Here is a 13,709-nt window from a genome sequence, read left to right as displayed (position 1 = left end):
AAACAGCGCACCAGCCAGTAAGACTCACTTTCTATTCCTTGAATTAATTTTCATACAAAATCATGACTGCACAGTCTCAGGTATCACACTGGGGTCTTTGACTGCGCATGGCCATGAAGAGGGTTGTTGGGGGGGGTTCATGTGCCTTTACGCACACTCTCTTTTATGAGGTAGGAGGAGCTTGTTGCACCGGGACGCCACTCAATGCAGCAGCCCCGTCAAAACCTGTGGGAACCCCCCACATCGCCCCCCACCCCCAGGCCCCCTCCACACACAGACCTCTCCATCTAGAGCAGCCTTGTTATCACTTCTATCTGCGCACCCCAGCTCGCGGCGCGCTCAGCCCCCAACGCGTCCGTCAAATATGAATCGCATCACCCTGACGCTGCACGCCGGTGCCACATAGGTAAGATCTTTACTGCATATTTTTTTATAATCGGAAGGATTTTTTTAGGGTTAAGTCAAGATTTAGGAAAGAAGTAGCTTCTCCCTTTGTCTACAATGCATGTGCATGCTTTCTTGCACGCAGACGCATTCAGGTGCGCCACTCTGATCCAAAAATGATACCATGAACAATGCGCACTTTGGCTGTTCGATGAACTTTTGGGACGTCGCCATTATTTCAACTTTTAAAAACAGCGGTGCATTTTGCACATGGAAGCTATTTGTATATTGTTATGTTTCATCTGCAGGAATTTACTCCCGAACGGCTGTCACGATGCGCCTCACGGCCGTGTTCTTGTTTGCAGCCGTGACAGGCGTCGCTGGAGGTAATCCGATTAGATATGAGGCGCGCTGCCAACTCCGGCAGCTTTTTTGATTCTTTGTGTGTTTCACGAGCACGCGGCTAAAACAACGCGTCTGTCTTTTCCTCTCGTGAGGTTGGGGATGTGGCTGCAACACGGAGAATGGATTTTGCGGGAAGACTGGCAAGTGCAGGTAGTGATGCTCGCGATAAAAAAAAAAAAAAAAAAACTCATATCCTGTGTGTTTTTTTTTTAAATACTTCACAGGCACTCTGCTGTATTGTTTCTGATTTATGAACTGGCACATCAGCCCTTTGTTTGTTCAAACAATGGATTTTCTGGCCATAATTAAAGCCTCATCTCAGCTTGCTGACATTATGGGGACAAGAGCGGTGGCGGCGGTATATTAATAGTTCAGTGTTGTTTCCCCCCACTCCACCCCACCCCACACTCTTCCCTCTCAGGTGCAAACCAGGGTGGCAGGGCGACCACTGCGAGCGCTGCATCCCCTTCCCGGGCTGCCTGCACGGCTCCTGTGAGAAAGCGTGGCAGTGTGTCTGTCAACAGGGCTGGTTGGGCAGCCTGTGTGACCAAGGTGAGCCCCCAGCAGCAGCATCCGTTTAAGGGGTGACTCACTAAGCCCCGGGGGACATGTGAGATCCACTGCTTTTTTTTTTTTTTAGATAGCGAAGAAAGACCTGATGAAGGTTGCTAAAGGTGACCCTTTTCTTTAAACAAGGTCATTGACAACACTTTCCCCTTCATCCCGTATATGATTTTGGAGTTACAGCCGAGAATGCTGCAGCGGCGGAGAGGAAATAAAGGACGCGAAGGGAGACGCTGCCGAGCACGTGGGAAGAGAGCGAGGGGGAAAGAAAGGAGTAAAACTAGGAGGAAGTGAGACGTCACAGCTAAAAGCAGAACGCTTTGTGTGCGTCCGCAGACAATCGCCTGTGCTCATCGGGGCCTTGTTCGGGGAACGCCACCTGCATAGAGACCGGAGAAGGGGGCTACCTGTGCGTCTGTCCCCAAGGTTTCACCGGACCAACCTGTCAGCTGAGGAGGAACGTCTGTCTCACTGACGGGTACCGACGTGTATTTCAGTTTGCTTGTTCAAGCAATAATCACCACCCGACGAGTACCTCCGATCGCGGAGCCGCCCAAAGTGTTGCCATCATAAGAGCCTTGATTAACTGCAACATTTTAATATTTTTCAATGTCACCAGACGTTCACCGTTTCACGAAGAACGCTGAAACACTTTCAACTAACACACACACCGTACACATCTCGTTTTATAATATGAATTCAACCACAATCGATGTATTTTCTATACGGCGTGTCCTCATTAGGGTCGCGTTTACGTTGGAGGCAAACCCAGCTGACTTTAGGCGAGATATGAAGGGTTCACCATGCCCGGGGACACCAATCATTCACAGGGCACATATTTAAAAAAATCATTTAAGATGCCACACGGTATCAACAAAAAACTACACAGACTTAAATGCGGATTATAGTTTTTAATGTACCTTCCATGCAGAGTTTTTCGAATGTGGTAGGAAGCCAGTGTGTCCTGTGATATCCCGACACAGCAACCCCTGCACTGAGATTTGAACCCAGAACGTTTCTAGCAGGAGGCATACGTGCTAACCACTAGCCGCAAAACATTAACCTGATTAGCAAGCGGTAGCTACCGTTGCTGCCAAAGTTGTCGCAAGGAATTCTATTCATTTCTGTTGAAATGACACGTCTTCTTGATCCGAAATTAAAATTTACCCGTTTTCGATAAGTTTAAAGACAATAAGAGTATATTTCGGAAAAAGTCAGCACGGCCATAATTTGGCTCCAAAAATCTTGAAACATAAATGAGTCAAGATGAGGCATCTGGCAGCGTTCTCGTGATACAGAACCGAGAGTCTAAAAAAATCCAATATCCTTCATTTGTATGTCAGAAAGTTGACATTGCCTGTATGGACGGAATCTTATTATACTAAAAACGAGATGATGCGACCTTCACTTGCTGTCCGCGGCATTTTGTTTTCATCAAAGCAGCTTATTCCACAGTCAATAAACGCAACGCACAGAGGCGATAACAATCGCAATGTGTCGGGAAGCTGCTGTATTACGGTCGCACACGGTGCACTTCCATGCATTTCGGGGGAAGTGGCTCATTGATTCTGCCCTGACATTTAACGTCTTATAAGTGTGGCTGCACTATAATTCCTCCAGAGTAGGGAATGTCATTTCCTATGCTTTTATTTCACATAATGTAGTCCGTCACGAGGTACATTAGTTTCAGGGAAACTAATCTCTGTGGCGTTTTTTTCTGCACAGACATATTTTTTTCAAGTGAGATAGATTGCATTGTGAAATTGAAAAGGGCCTCAGGATAGTGCCCTGAGGGACCTCATGAAGCAGCCCGCTATTTACGTTATTTGGCCGGCGGCACGGAAGGGGAATTTCTTAGAGCAATGGCCTTAGAGTTCTGAGGACCAGGGTTCAAATCCCAGCACCCCCCCCCCCCCCCCCGTGTGGAGTTTGCATGTTCCCCCCGTGCTTGAAAGGGTTGCAATATTAATTGGAGACTCTAAATTGCCCTTAGGTGTTATTGTGAGTGCGACTGTTGTCTTTCTCCATGTGCCCTGCAATTGGCTGTATCCCACATCCCCCTATCTATCTATCTATCTATCTATCTATCTATCTATCTATCTATCTATCTATCTATCTATCTATCTATCTATCTATCTATCTATCTATCTATCTATCTATCTATCTATCTATCTATCTATCTATCTATCTATCTATCTATCTATCTATCTATGTAATCAACCTAAATCCTTACTCTTCAAGTATGTTAAAACCTACCTACAAGGAACTTGTATCAGTTGGTGTCAATCTTGTACTAATTATAACGTACGTTCTTGTGACTGAAACAAAAGAAGAAGAAGGGGGCCCAGAACACCGCACTGGGGACCTTGAGTCACTTGGGTGTGATTTTTAAAATCCATTTTCAAGAAAATAAACAGACTTTAGCAACTGCGAACTAAACTTTTTGGAGTCCATCCATCTATACGTTTTCTATACCGCTTATCCTCAGTAGTGGGCGTGCTGCAGCTGATGTCACAGAGATGCGGAATACACCCTGAAGTGTACACACATATTGTACAAACAAACAAAAATCTTTGCACTCACATTCATACCTATGCGCAATTTCGAGTCCTCAATTAATCAACTGGGCAGGTTTTTGGGACGTAGGTAGAAACCAGAGTACCCAGTGAAAACCCACGCAGGCACGGAGAGAACTTGCAAAATCCACACAGGCAGGGCCAGATTTGAAGCCAGATCCTCAGAACTGTGAGGCAGCTCTGCTAACGTCGTTCACCGTGCCATCCTCACTTTGTATCAGATCATCAAAATCAATGCTTAAGTTCATTTAAATTTTGCACTACAGTTGTTGGAAAAGCCCAAATTTAAATTCAGAATGTGTCTCCAAAAAGAAAAAAAAAAAAAAGGGGGGGGGGGGACCGGACAGCTCTCAAGAGATGACGATGACACTTGAATTTCGCAACCCTTGTCTAGTTTGTGTCAGCTATTCAAAATTAATAGCGTTGTCACTTCGATACAGAAGAATAATCCCTGAATAGTATTCAAAATGCCAATCACGAAAAACCTTAAAGATAGAAGTCAGATAATGTGTGGTCTTACACCACCAGGACACTACCCAATGGGACATCATAAATTATTAACAACATTTAAAAAAAAAAAAACATTAAATCCAGCCCTTAGGACGACTGTACTGAAATGGGTCACATTCCTTTGATACCTTTGTAACGGGGGAGTGTTCGAGAGCACAATAACAAATTGTCGTGGGTCAGCTGGTCGGGGCGTTTGAATACCAATTTTTGTTTGAAAACCAAAGCAAAAAAAAAAAAAATTGCAAAATTTTCGTTTGAAAACCGATTTGTACGAAAATAGAGAAGTTCAAAAACCGAGGTACCGATTTTAGATATTCAAAACCGCAGAGTTTGTGCTTAAATACAGGACAGTCATCCTTGAGAGTCGATGGAAATCCCAACTCCATCATCTCTATATTAAAAAAAAATGAAAAGAAATGGGAGCCAGAACACAACCCAGGAGAACCTTCGCTCATTATCATGATCAATAACTTGCTTTTCTTTGAATTTGACTCGTCATCTTTCAAGATGAAGGTAGCACGATGACACAAACATTTTTCTACCACTACCTTGGATATATTGTCTAATACATTTAAATAAATAGGGTTCCTGTTGACTTTTATGAAAATAATCGATGAAAGAACGCAAATCAAAAAAAGCAACTGCTAAATGCAGAGGTGAAATATGATGTGATCTTAATCTTAATGGAAATAAAATGAGAGAAAATAAGGCCGAGGCCCAACAAATCCGACCTAATGAAGGTTGTTTTCTCTCCCGAGTGGTCCTCCATCCATTTTCGACCACGCCAGCCGACATCGAGATAGAGGCCGACTCCACCATTGAGTGGTCGCCAACCAATTCCCGCGCACATAAAGACCACCATTCTCACTTCCATTCACACCGTCGTTAATTGGCAACCGAACCCGCGGTGCCCGCATGAAGTTCATAAGTGTGAACCATTACGTTGTCAGCGACCGCTTTAATGAACTGTAAGCATTATCTTTTCTTTTCAGCTCCCCTTGCCAGAACGGAGGTACTTGCACAGAAGCGGGCGACGGGTCGGAGGTCCGCGCTTCCTGCTCATGCCCGCCTGGATTTTCCGGAAACGTCTGCCAGATCGCAAGCGACGTCTGTCAGTCGGACCCGTGTCTAAACGGCGGCAATTGCACAAACCGCGGGGCGACCTTCACGTGCTCCTGCCTTCGAGGCTTCTCCGGTATGACTTGTAACGACACGGTCGTCTCACCGTGCGGCGCCACGCCCTGCGCCAACGGGGCCGCCTGCGTCGGCCGACCCGACGGGACCTTTCGCTGCGTTTGCCCGAAACGGTTCTCGGGCCAGCTGTGCGCCATTCCGCACCGGCCGAAAGCCAAGCCGAAGCAGGCCAAACCCGCGGACCGCAGGGTGTTTGCGCTGACCCCGCAACACTACTCGCTCCCCACCCACGCCTTCCACAAGCTCCTCCAAGCGCCCGAAAGGGACCTGCTGAAGATCACGCTGAAGGAGACGGCCCGCCACTCCCCCGGCGTTCTGTCCGGCCACGCTCAGCTGGTGTGTTTCGGCATGCTGGCCCTGCTCACCTGCCTTGTCATCCTGGCCACCACGGGCATCGTGCTGTGCGGCCGCTGCGAGGCGTGGCTGGCCAACGCCAAGTACAGCAAGCTGGTGCGGCGGCAACGCGATCACCTGCTGAAGGAGGCGGGGGCGGCGGGCCGCGAGGAGACGGAACACTCGGTCAACATCATCCTGCCGGAGAAGATCAGACTGAACAGCTTCGGGAGGCGCTACACCTCCATCTGATCCGTGAATGTAAATCTGAAGTCGATAGAGTATATTTGAATGTACAGTCCAGTGCAAATATGACAATGATTATTAGTCATTTCAGGCAGCGGTTCTCAAACTCGTTGGGTTGAGGAAGCACTTAAAGGGGAAATATTCCCAGTACCAATTCAACATACATACAGTAACTACCAACACCCAACCCCCCACCCACCCACTTAAATGCCTTGGAGATCATTTATATTTTGAACATTTCAACAACTATCCAATGCTATTTACAGTGACGAAAATAAGTATTTGAACACCCTGCGATCTTGCAAGTTCTCCCACTTACAAATCATGGAGGGGTCTGAAATTTTCATCGTAGGTGCATGTCCAGCGTGAGAGAGATCATCTAAAAAGAAAAACCCAGAAATCGCAATGTACGATCTATTTGTGTGATACAGCTGCAAATGAGTATTTGAACACCTGAGAAAACCAATGTTAATATTTGGTACAGTAGCCTTTGTTTGCAATTACTTGTTCACCAGGTTTGCACACACTGCAGGTGGGATTTTGGCCCACTCCTCCACACAGATCTTCTCAAGATCAGACAGGTTTCTGGGCTGTCTCTGAGAAACACAGAGATTTAGCTTCCTCCAAAGATTTTCTATTGGGTTTAGGTCTGGAGACCAGCTAGGCCACGGCGGAACCTTGATACGCTTCTTACGGAGCCAGTACTTGGTTTTCCTGGCTGTGTGCTTCCAGTCATTGTCATGTTGAAAGACCCAGCCACGACCTATCCTCAATGCTCTGACCGAGGGAAAGAGGTTGTTCCCCAAAATCTCACAATACATGGCCGCGGTCATCCTCTCCTTAATACAGTGCAGTTGTCCTGTCCCGTCTGCAGAAAAACACCCCCAAAGCATGATGCTACCACGCCCCATGCTTCACAGTAGGGATGGTGTTCTTGGGATGGAACTCATCGTTCGTCTTCATCCAAACACGGTTAGTGGAATTAACCAAGCTGCTTGGCGATTTCTCTGTAGCCCTTTCCAGTCGTGTGGAGTTGTACAATTTTGTCTCTGGTGTCTTTTGACAGCTCTTTCGTCTTGACCAGGTTGCAAGTTTGAGTCTTACTGATTCTATGGGGTGAACAGGTGTCTTTATGCAGCTAACGACCTCACACAGGTGCATCTGATTCAGGATAATACATGGAGTGGAGGTGGAATTTTTAAGGCGGGCTAACAGGTCTTTGAGGGTCAGAATTCTAGCTGATAGACAGGTGTTCAAATACTTATTTGCAGCTGTATCACAAAAAGAAATCATTAAAAAAAATCATACATTGTGATTTCTTTTTAGATTCTCTCACAGTGGACGTGCACCTAGGATGAAAATTTCAGACCCCATCCATGATTTCTAAGTGGGAGAACTATAGCATATAGTTATATAGCAGGGTCTTCAAATACATATTTTCTCCACTGTAATTAATTGCAATGCTAATCCATCGCCGTGAGCTGATGTGCATTACTGCCACTAACAACAGTGTTGTGAACATAGAGGTGATAGTTTACAAACGCACAGTCGTTATTGCAAATTTTAGCGGTTTGAGCACAATATTTTGCGACTTTTCCCAATCTCTCTCAGGACTTTTTTTTTTTTTTTTTTTTAAACATTTCCTTACCTGTACAAACTTTACATGGAAAGAGCTAGAAATGCTACACGCAAGCATGGAAAACACATTCAGCAGTTCACAATCACATCAGTCGTTTTTTTTTTTTAATTTTTAATTTAGCCCAAGGCTAAGATAAAGCTAAATGATGCGACATAATTTCTTTCGAATTATTCTGTGGCCCCCCCAAATTACATTTCGGGGAGGACCCCAGTTTGAGAACCTTTGCAGTAACGTGTGACGTTATGAATCATGTTAAATACCAAATAGCAAGGTGTCGTGTGCCAGCTCTTTATGTCATTAGTTACACATATGCAAACGTTTTAGGACAATACGAAACATTGTACATTTGATATATTTCTATGTATGATTGCAAAAACAGTTGCCAAAACATTAGGTACACCTGTACAATCTAGTGCGATCCAATACAAGGGCGGCATCGGAAAACAAACCGTGCGTTGTGTACTAACTGTGTAACTAACAACCAAAAGCAAAAATCAGTTTTGGATTTGCAAATCTTGCTGAGCATGTGTGTGCACATCCTCTACGCAAACTGGCTGGAAATGGGTTGTGTCGTATTTGCGTGAACAAACAAACAAATCTCAACGAGAGAGAGAGAGAGAAAAAAAAAACTCAGTTTGTGGCGGCCACTCCTATATCAGGTTCATTGAAGACTAAATCATCCTTAGGTGGAGGTATAAATAGTTTGTCTCCATGTACCCCGTGATTGGCTGGCGACCACTACGAGGTGCCTCTTGCCTTAAATCAGATGAGATAGGCTCCACCTCCTCTCTAATGTTCATAAGCGCTACAGGAAACGGATGGATGAAATCATGGATTTTTAAACATTGAAACAGGTCAATTTGACCCTCTGTATTAAAAAAAAAAAAGCAATTAAAATGATTTCTACTTTTAGGTAATCAATAATCACAAAAATCACTTTTAAACAAACTGTTTTTTTCCTTCCAGATTTTTAAACATACTTCCAAACAGACCAAATCTGACATGTAATATGACGCGATGTTAACATTGTTTTAAAAATTGCCTAATACGTTTTCCCCGCCTGTGTGGAGTTTGCATGTTCTCCTTGTGCCTGCGTGGGTTTTCTCCGGGCATTCCGGTTTCCTCCCACATCTCCAAAAAATTGGACACTCTAAATTGCCCCGAGGTGTGATTGTGAGTGCGACTGTTTGTCTCTATGTGCCTTGCGATTGGCTGGCGACCAGTTCAGGATGTACCCTGCCTCCTGCCTGTTGACAGTTGGGATAGGCTCCAGCAATCCCACGAGCCTCGTGAGGATAAGCGGCAAAGAAAATGGATGGATGTTTTCTTTGGGCTTTTTTTTTTTTTGTCACCTTGTATTGGCTCTCATTAGATTGTGCAAATACTCTTTGCCCAATACTGATTGTACATTTCAATCAAATGAAATCAAATACATAGCGATACCCATTTCCTACACTGTAAAATCATCGTGGACAATAATTGTGAGAAATTAACACCGTGATCAGATTTCTCACAGACTGTGAACAGTATGTCTTTATGTAATTAGTATGTAATTACACAACAATGTAATTAGTTTGAAAGCAATGTGATGTTTAGTCCTTGGCATTAATCAGGACCCGAGAGGTAGCTTTGTTTCAAAAAAGCTCGGCGACTCTAATTTCAAACAAAACACACATTTATTCTGACTATAAAGGATCAGTGGCATCTACTCTATTAAGTGTTCTTACTTAATGTGGCTGGAGGTATACCGCTGACTGATTGCAACCCCCTCACCCTCCTCTTTCTGATTGTTCCCTTCAAATATGAATGTCAATTTCAATATCCTTGTTATCCCAAACCATCCCGCCTTTCCGTTATGATTCAGTCTGCAGCGCATTTGAAGTTTCTGTCCGACTTTACTCACCGCCCGGCGGCACCTCGGCTACGCTCCAAAATGAAGGTTGGATCAAAAGCTGCAAGATGTCCAACCGGGTTGCGCGCTCCACCTGATGCAAGGGAGGAAAATCGGTCACCACTTGTAAATGCGATAATGTTGTGTGTCATTATGGGATGGAGTCACACATGTCGGAGCAATAGTGCATGGGGGAAAAAATGATGATGATTTATTAGCTATTGACAAGTGGATTTGTTTGACACTGTAAACAGAGGGAGATTTACGGAATATGTTTTCCTGTTTTTAAAATATTTCGCCCCATTTTTATAGAAGTCACAATAGCATGGAAATGCAATAAGTACAGAAATATAGCGGTGAGTAAAGTACAGAAGTAATAAATAATTAAGACGTGTGCAATGTGCAAGTGAATAAAATCATTTAAATTAAATGAAGTTGGGATGAAGTAGGTGCAAAAATGTAATCAATAATTCAATGAGAATGACAGAAATTCAAAGAAAACATACAAAATGGAAACAAAATCCTAAACAGGTGTAGAATTATCTGCATTCAAAAAAATATGCACTGTTTTTTTCAATAGAAATTGCTGAACTCTATCTTCGAATAAATAGCTGTGTAGTTTTCTTTTGAGCCAATGTAGTTTAAATATCTATACGTATCATATTCAGATTTATTACACTGTTATCCATGCTCGGATGTTTTTATTTTGTTTTGAATGAGTTAAGTGCAGAATGTGGTTCACTTTAAAATGATCCATTTAATGTTATGCTTTTAATGCAACTACGAGCCTCCAGTCAGGTGAAAATCTATATTTGCTCTTGTGCTTTTTGTCCATCAATGTTTTTATTAGCTGTACATTGTATTTAATAAAATGTATTCAAGCAAAAAAAAAAAAAATGTGTGCATCAGTATTTAATGTGATTTAAATCTTGCCCTCAGGCTTTTGCCACACTAATCATCTAGTTGCCTGATTTGATCACTTGAACAGCTTGGAGCTTTTCAAGCTTTTTAGACAAAATTATGTCTATAAATCAGATTCCAATCGTACAGATCAGATTTCAAACCAGAAGCAACAAAAAAAAAAAAAAAAAAAAACCAGCCCCACAATATTTCAATAGTTCCACACGTCACTCCGTGTACATGGCTGACACGTTAATGGGCAGCAAATGGAAAAGACACATTTCAGTCTCTGTCGCCCTCTGGTGGACAAACTGTCACAGTAGAAATGATGAAGAAAAATTGTTCCGAGTGAAATAAAAAGTGCAAATGCTTATAAAGGATCTTTAACGTAGTTTGTAGGCTTGAAAGAAGATAGAAGCCTTAATTTGTGGTACAAAATGTTGTCACAATACCTTGAAGGGGCGGGGTGGGGGTGCGAAAACGTCACCGCAGCCTTAGTTTTGCATTGAAAACGATTTTTCAATGAATGACGTCACCAACTTTATCGTGTGATTCCCACCACGGCCACAAGATGTCAGCCATTCACAGCCAGAGCCATGCGGAAAGGGAAACCAGTCCAGAACCGTACACTTGTGAACTCTCATTGCGTAAAACCGTTCCGGTTTCTTTTTTACCACCGTGGAACGTTCATCAAGATGTTTCGTGTAATAACACTGTTGCGACATTTTGAGGCGCCACATAATGTTTTTTTTTATTGGACCCAAAAAAAAAAAAAAAACGTGATGGTCAATAAAAATTGGATTTTCTTGGCCATTACAGCGGGATGAATATCTAACTATTCTTCCCCACACTCCTCTGCCACACATCTTATAAACAATTTATATACTCGAGTAAATTCAGAGTAGTACAATAGACTTTGTGCCTTATATTCCTTGTAATATACAGTATATTCTAGTGATAGCGACCGTCGGCCACTCGTGAAAACTAGCCGAAGAATCCCGCACACCCGCGCGGTCACATTTTGCTAGGTCGGTTTACATTTAACGTTCGGGCTGGGGGTCAAGTTTAGGTTTTGGGTTGGGTTTAAAGGGGAAATCCAGTGGTTTGCATGAACAGTGTATCCAATAGGTCATGTAATATGTGATGTTAAATCCTCTCTCATTTAATAGAGTTTGGAGAAGACTTTGATCGACAATCACAAATTTACTGCCATTTTCGCGAGTCACATGACCTACGTGGGCGGATGTGACGTGTTACGTGCTGTTCCACGCTCGATTACATGGGACACCATTTATGCCCAGCGCCTATTTCTTGGATTTATCCTCATCTGGTGACGAAATAGCAGTATCAGTTGATCGGGAAGACGGAGGAATACTTCCATACAGATTTGAACTTGTGGCTGTAATTAATGATGAATATTCGGATAGTTCTTTGGCCGGAATGACACGGAATTTGACTACTCAGAGGCCTACCCGCGACATGAGTGCGTAAACAAAGGCCCCTGGAGCTCCGGACCGGCAGCCGTGGATGGTTCTTCAGACGGGAATGACGCAGGAGTTCGACGAGCAAGCTCCGGCGGCAGGCCGTGAGCCGAGCTTCCAGGCGGCGGAGGCCGTTAGCTGAGCTTCGGCGGCTGGCGAGGCCGTTAGCTCACATGCATGCTTGATGCATTTGTAGCTCACCCCTCGCCCGCCGAAGCTCGGCTAACGGCCTCCCCGGACGCCAAAGCTCGGCTAACGGCCTTCCCGGATGCCGAAGCTCGCCTAACGGCCTCCCCCGCCGAAGCTAGGCTCCGGCCCGCTCGTCAGACTCCGCGTCATTCTGCCCTAAGAACCATACAACGTAATCGAGCTTTTGTTGCGGCACGTAACACGTCACATTCGCCCACGTAGGTCATGTGACTCACGAAAATGTCAGCGCCCCTGAAAATTTGTAATTATCGATAAAAATCTTCTAAAAACACTATTAAATGAGACAGGATTTAACATCACATTGTCAAAATAGACTACATATTACATGACCTACTGGATACATTTTTCATGTAAGCCACTGGATTTCCCCTTTAAGGTCAGACGATTAGCATGGTACGTACTCTTTACAACTGTAAACATTGAACAAGCTAGCAACGAAGACGTGTTCTTTCTAACTGTTGTAACCAACATCTGAACGTGACGTTATGTCTGATCGAGGCTGTTTTCCATATACTGTACGTGGGGAGTATTGGGAATGTGTTTAACTGTTAACACGCTGGGGCCCAGCGTGCATTTTCGGGCGTCCACTCGTGACCCCTGGAGGCTACGGAGGGGCTCTCCCCTTCAAATGGCTCAGCTCCTCGCCGAGCCACGAAAGAAAAAAAGAGCGGCACACGTTAACCCTTGACCCTTTTGGCATGACGGATGAGGCAGAACATGCGTGGGCTCATCGTGCATATGGAAAGAATCCAGAGCGCTTTGAGAGGCGCACACACGAGATCAAGTTACTGTATTCTTCATCTTAGGTTGGCACCCCACGCTCAGCTGTCTGCTCGCAGCACCTCAAATGACTTCCAGATGAGCAGTGAAGTCAGGACACGATACTCAACACTCAAACGGCATCAAAACCGAATTGCAACATTGACTTCGTTACCAGCGATTTGGCGCCTAAAACAAGCCAAATTATCCCCCCCTCCATCTTTCTGTTGTTATTTAGTTATCTACGTAACGCAACAGGCAGACGGAACGTTTGTTTCGTCATTTCAATCGTTTAGATACCTTGTTAGCAAGGTCAGGTAGCTAGTTAGCACATTAGCCGAAAGATTGATCGCGAGGGGGTCACTTCTTTAGGCCTGCCGTTGACAAAAGTACTTTAGTATTCTAGTTAGCAAAACCTGTGTGTTTAGCTTGGAGGTTCGGTAGCTAGTAAGTTCACAAAACATAATTTTAATGGTTATTTAATGATTTGTTTACCTAGCGAGTGAGTTTTGTTCCTTAGTTAGGAAAACGGTAACTCATTTCGTGATCTAGTATTCATTTAGCAAGTTCAGTAAGTAGTAAGTTAGCAAAAATGTAGCGGTAATGGTGATTCAGTG

At 44.2% G+C, this 13,709-nt stretch overlaps 1 protein-coding gene across 1 annotated transcript; it reads left to right on the top strand.

Annotated features, from left to right (window-relative positions):
• The first annotated feature begins 204 nt into the window (after window positions 1–204).
• Window positions 205–10,589, top strand: LOC133513391 (protein delta homolog 1). The gene is given in 8 exon segments (XM_061844145.1): window positions 205–270; window positions 273–344; window positions 346–406; window positions 693–770; window positions 882–939; window positions 1,211–1,341; window positions 1,690–1,831; window positions 5,432–10,589. Coding segments are annotated over 8 exon segments (1,395 nt in total). The 3' UTR covers window positions 6,219–10,589.
• Window positions 10,590–13,709: the final 3,120 nt, after the last annotated feature.

Source organism: Syngnathoides biaculeatus, chromosome 15, assembly GCF_019802595.1.
Source record: "Syngnathoides biaculeatus isolate LvHL_M chromosome 15, ASM1980259v1, whole genome shotgun sequence".
Classification (NCBI taxonomy): Eukaryota; Metazoa; Chordata; class Actinopteri; order Syngnathiformes; family Syngnathidae; genus Syngnathoides; species Syngnathoides biaculeatus.
This window is presented reverse-complemented; position numbering and strand designations above follow the sequence as displayed.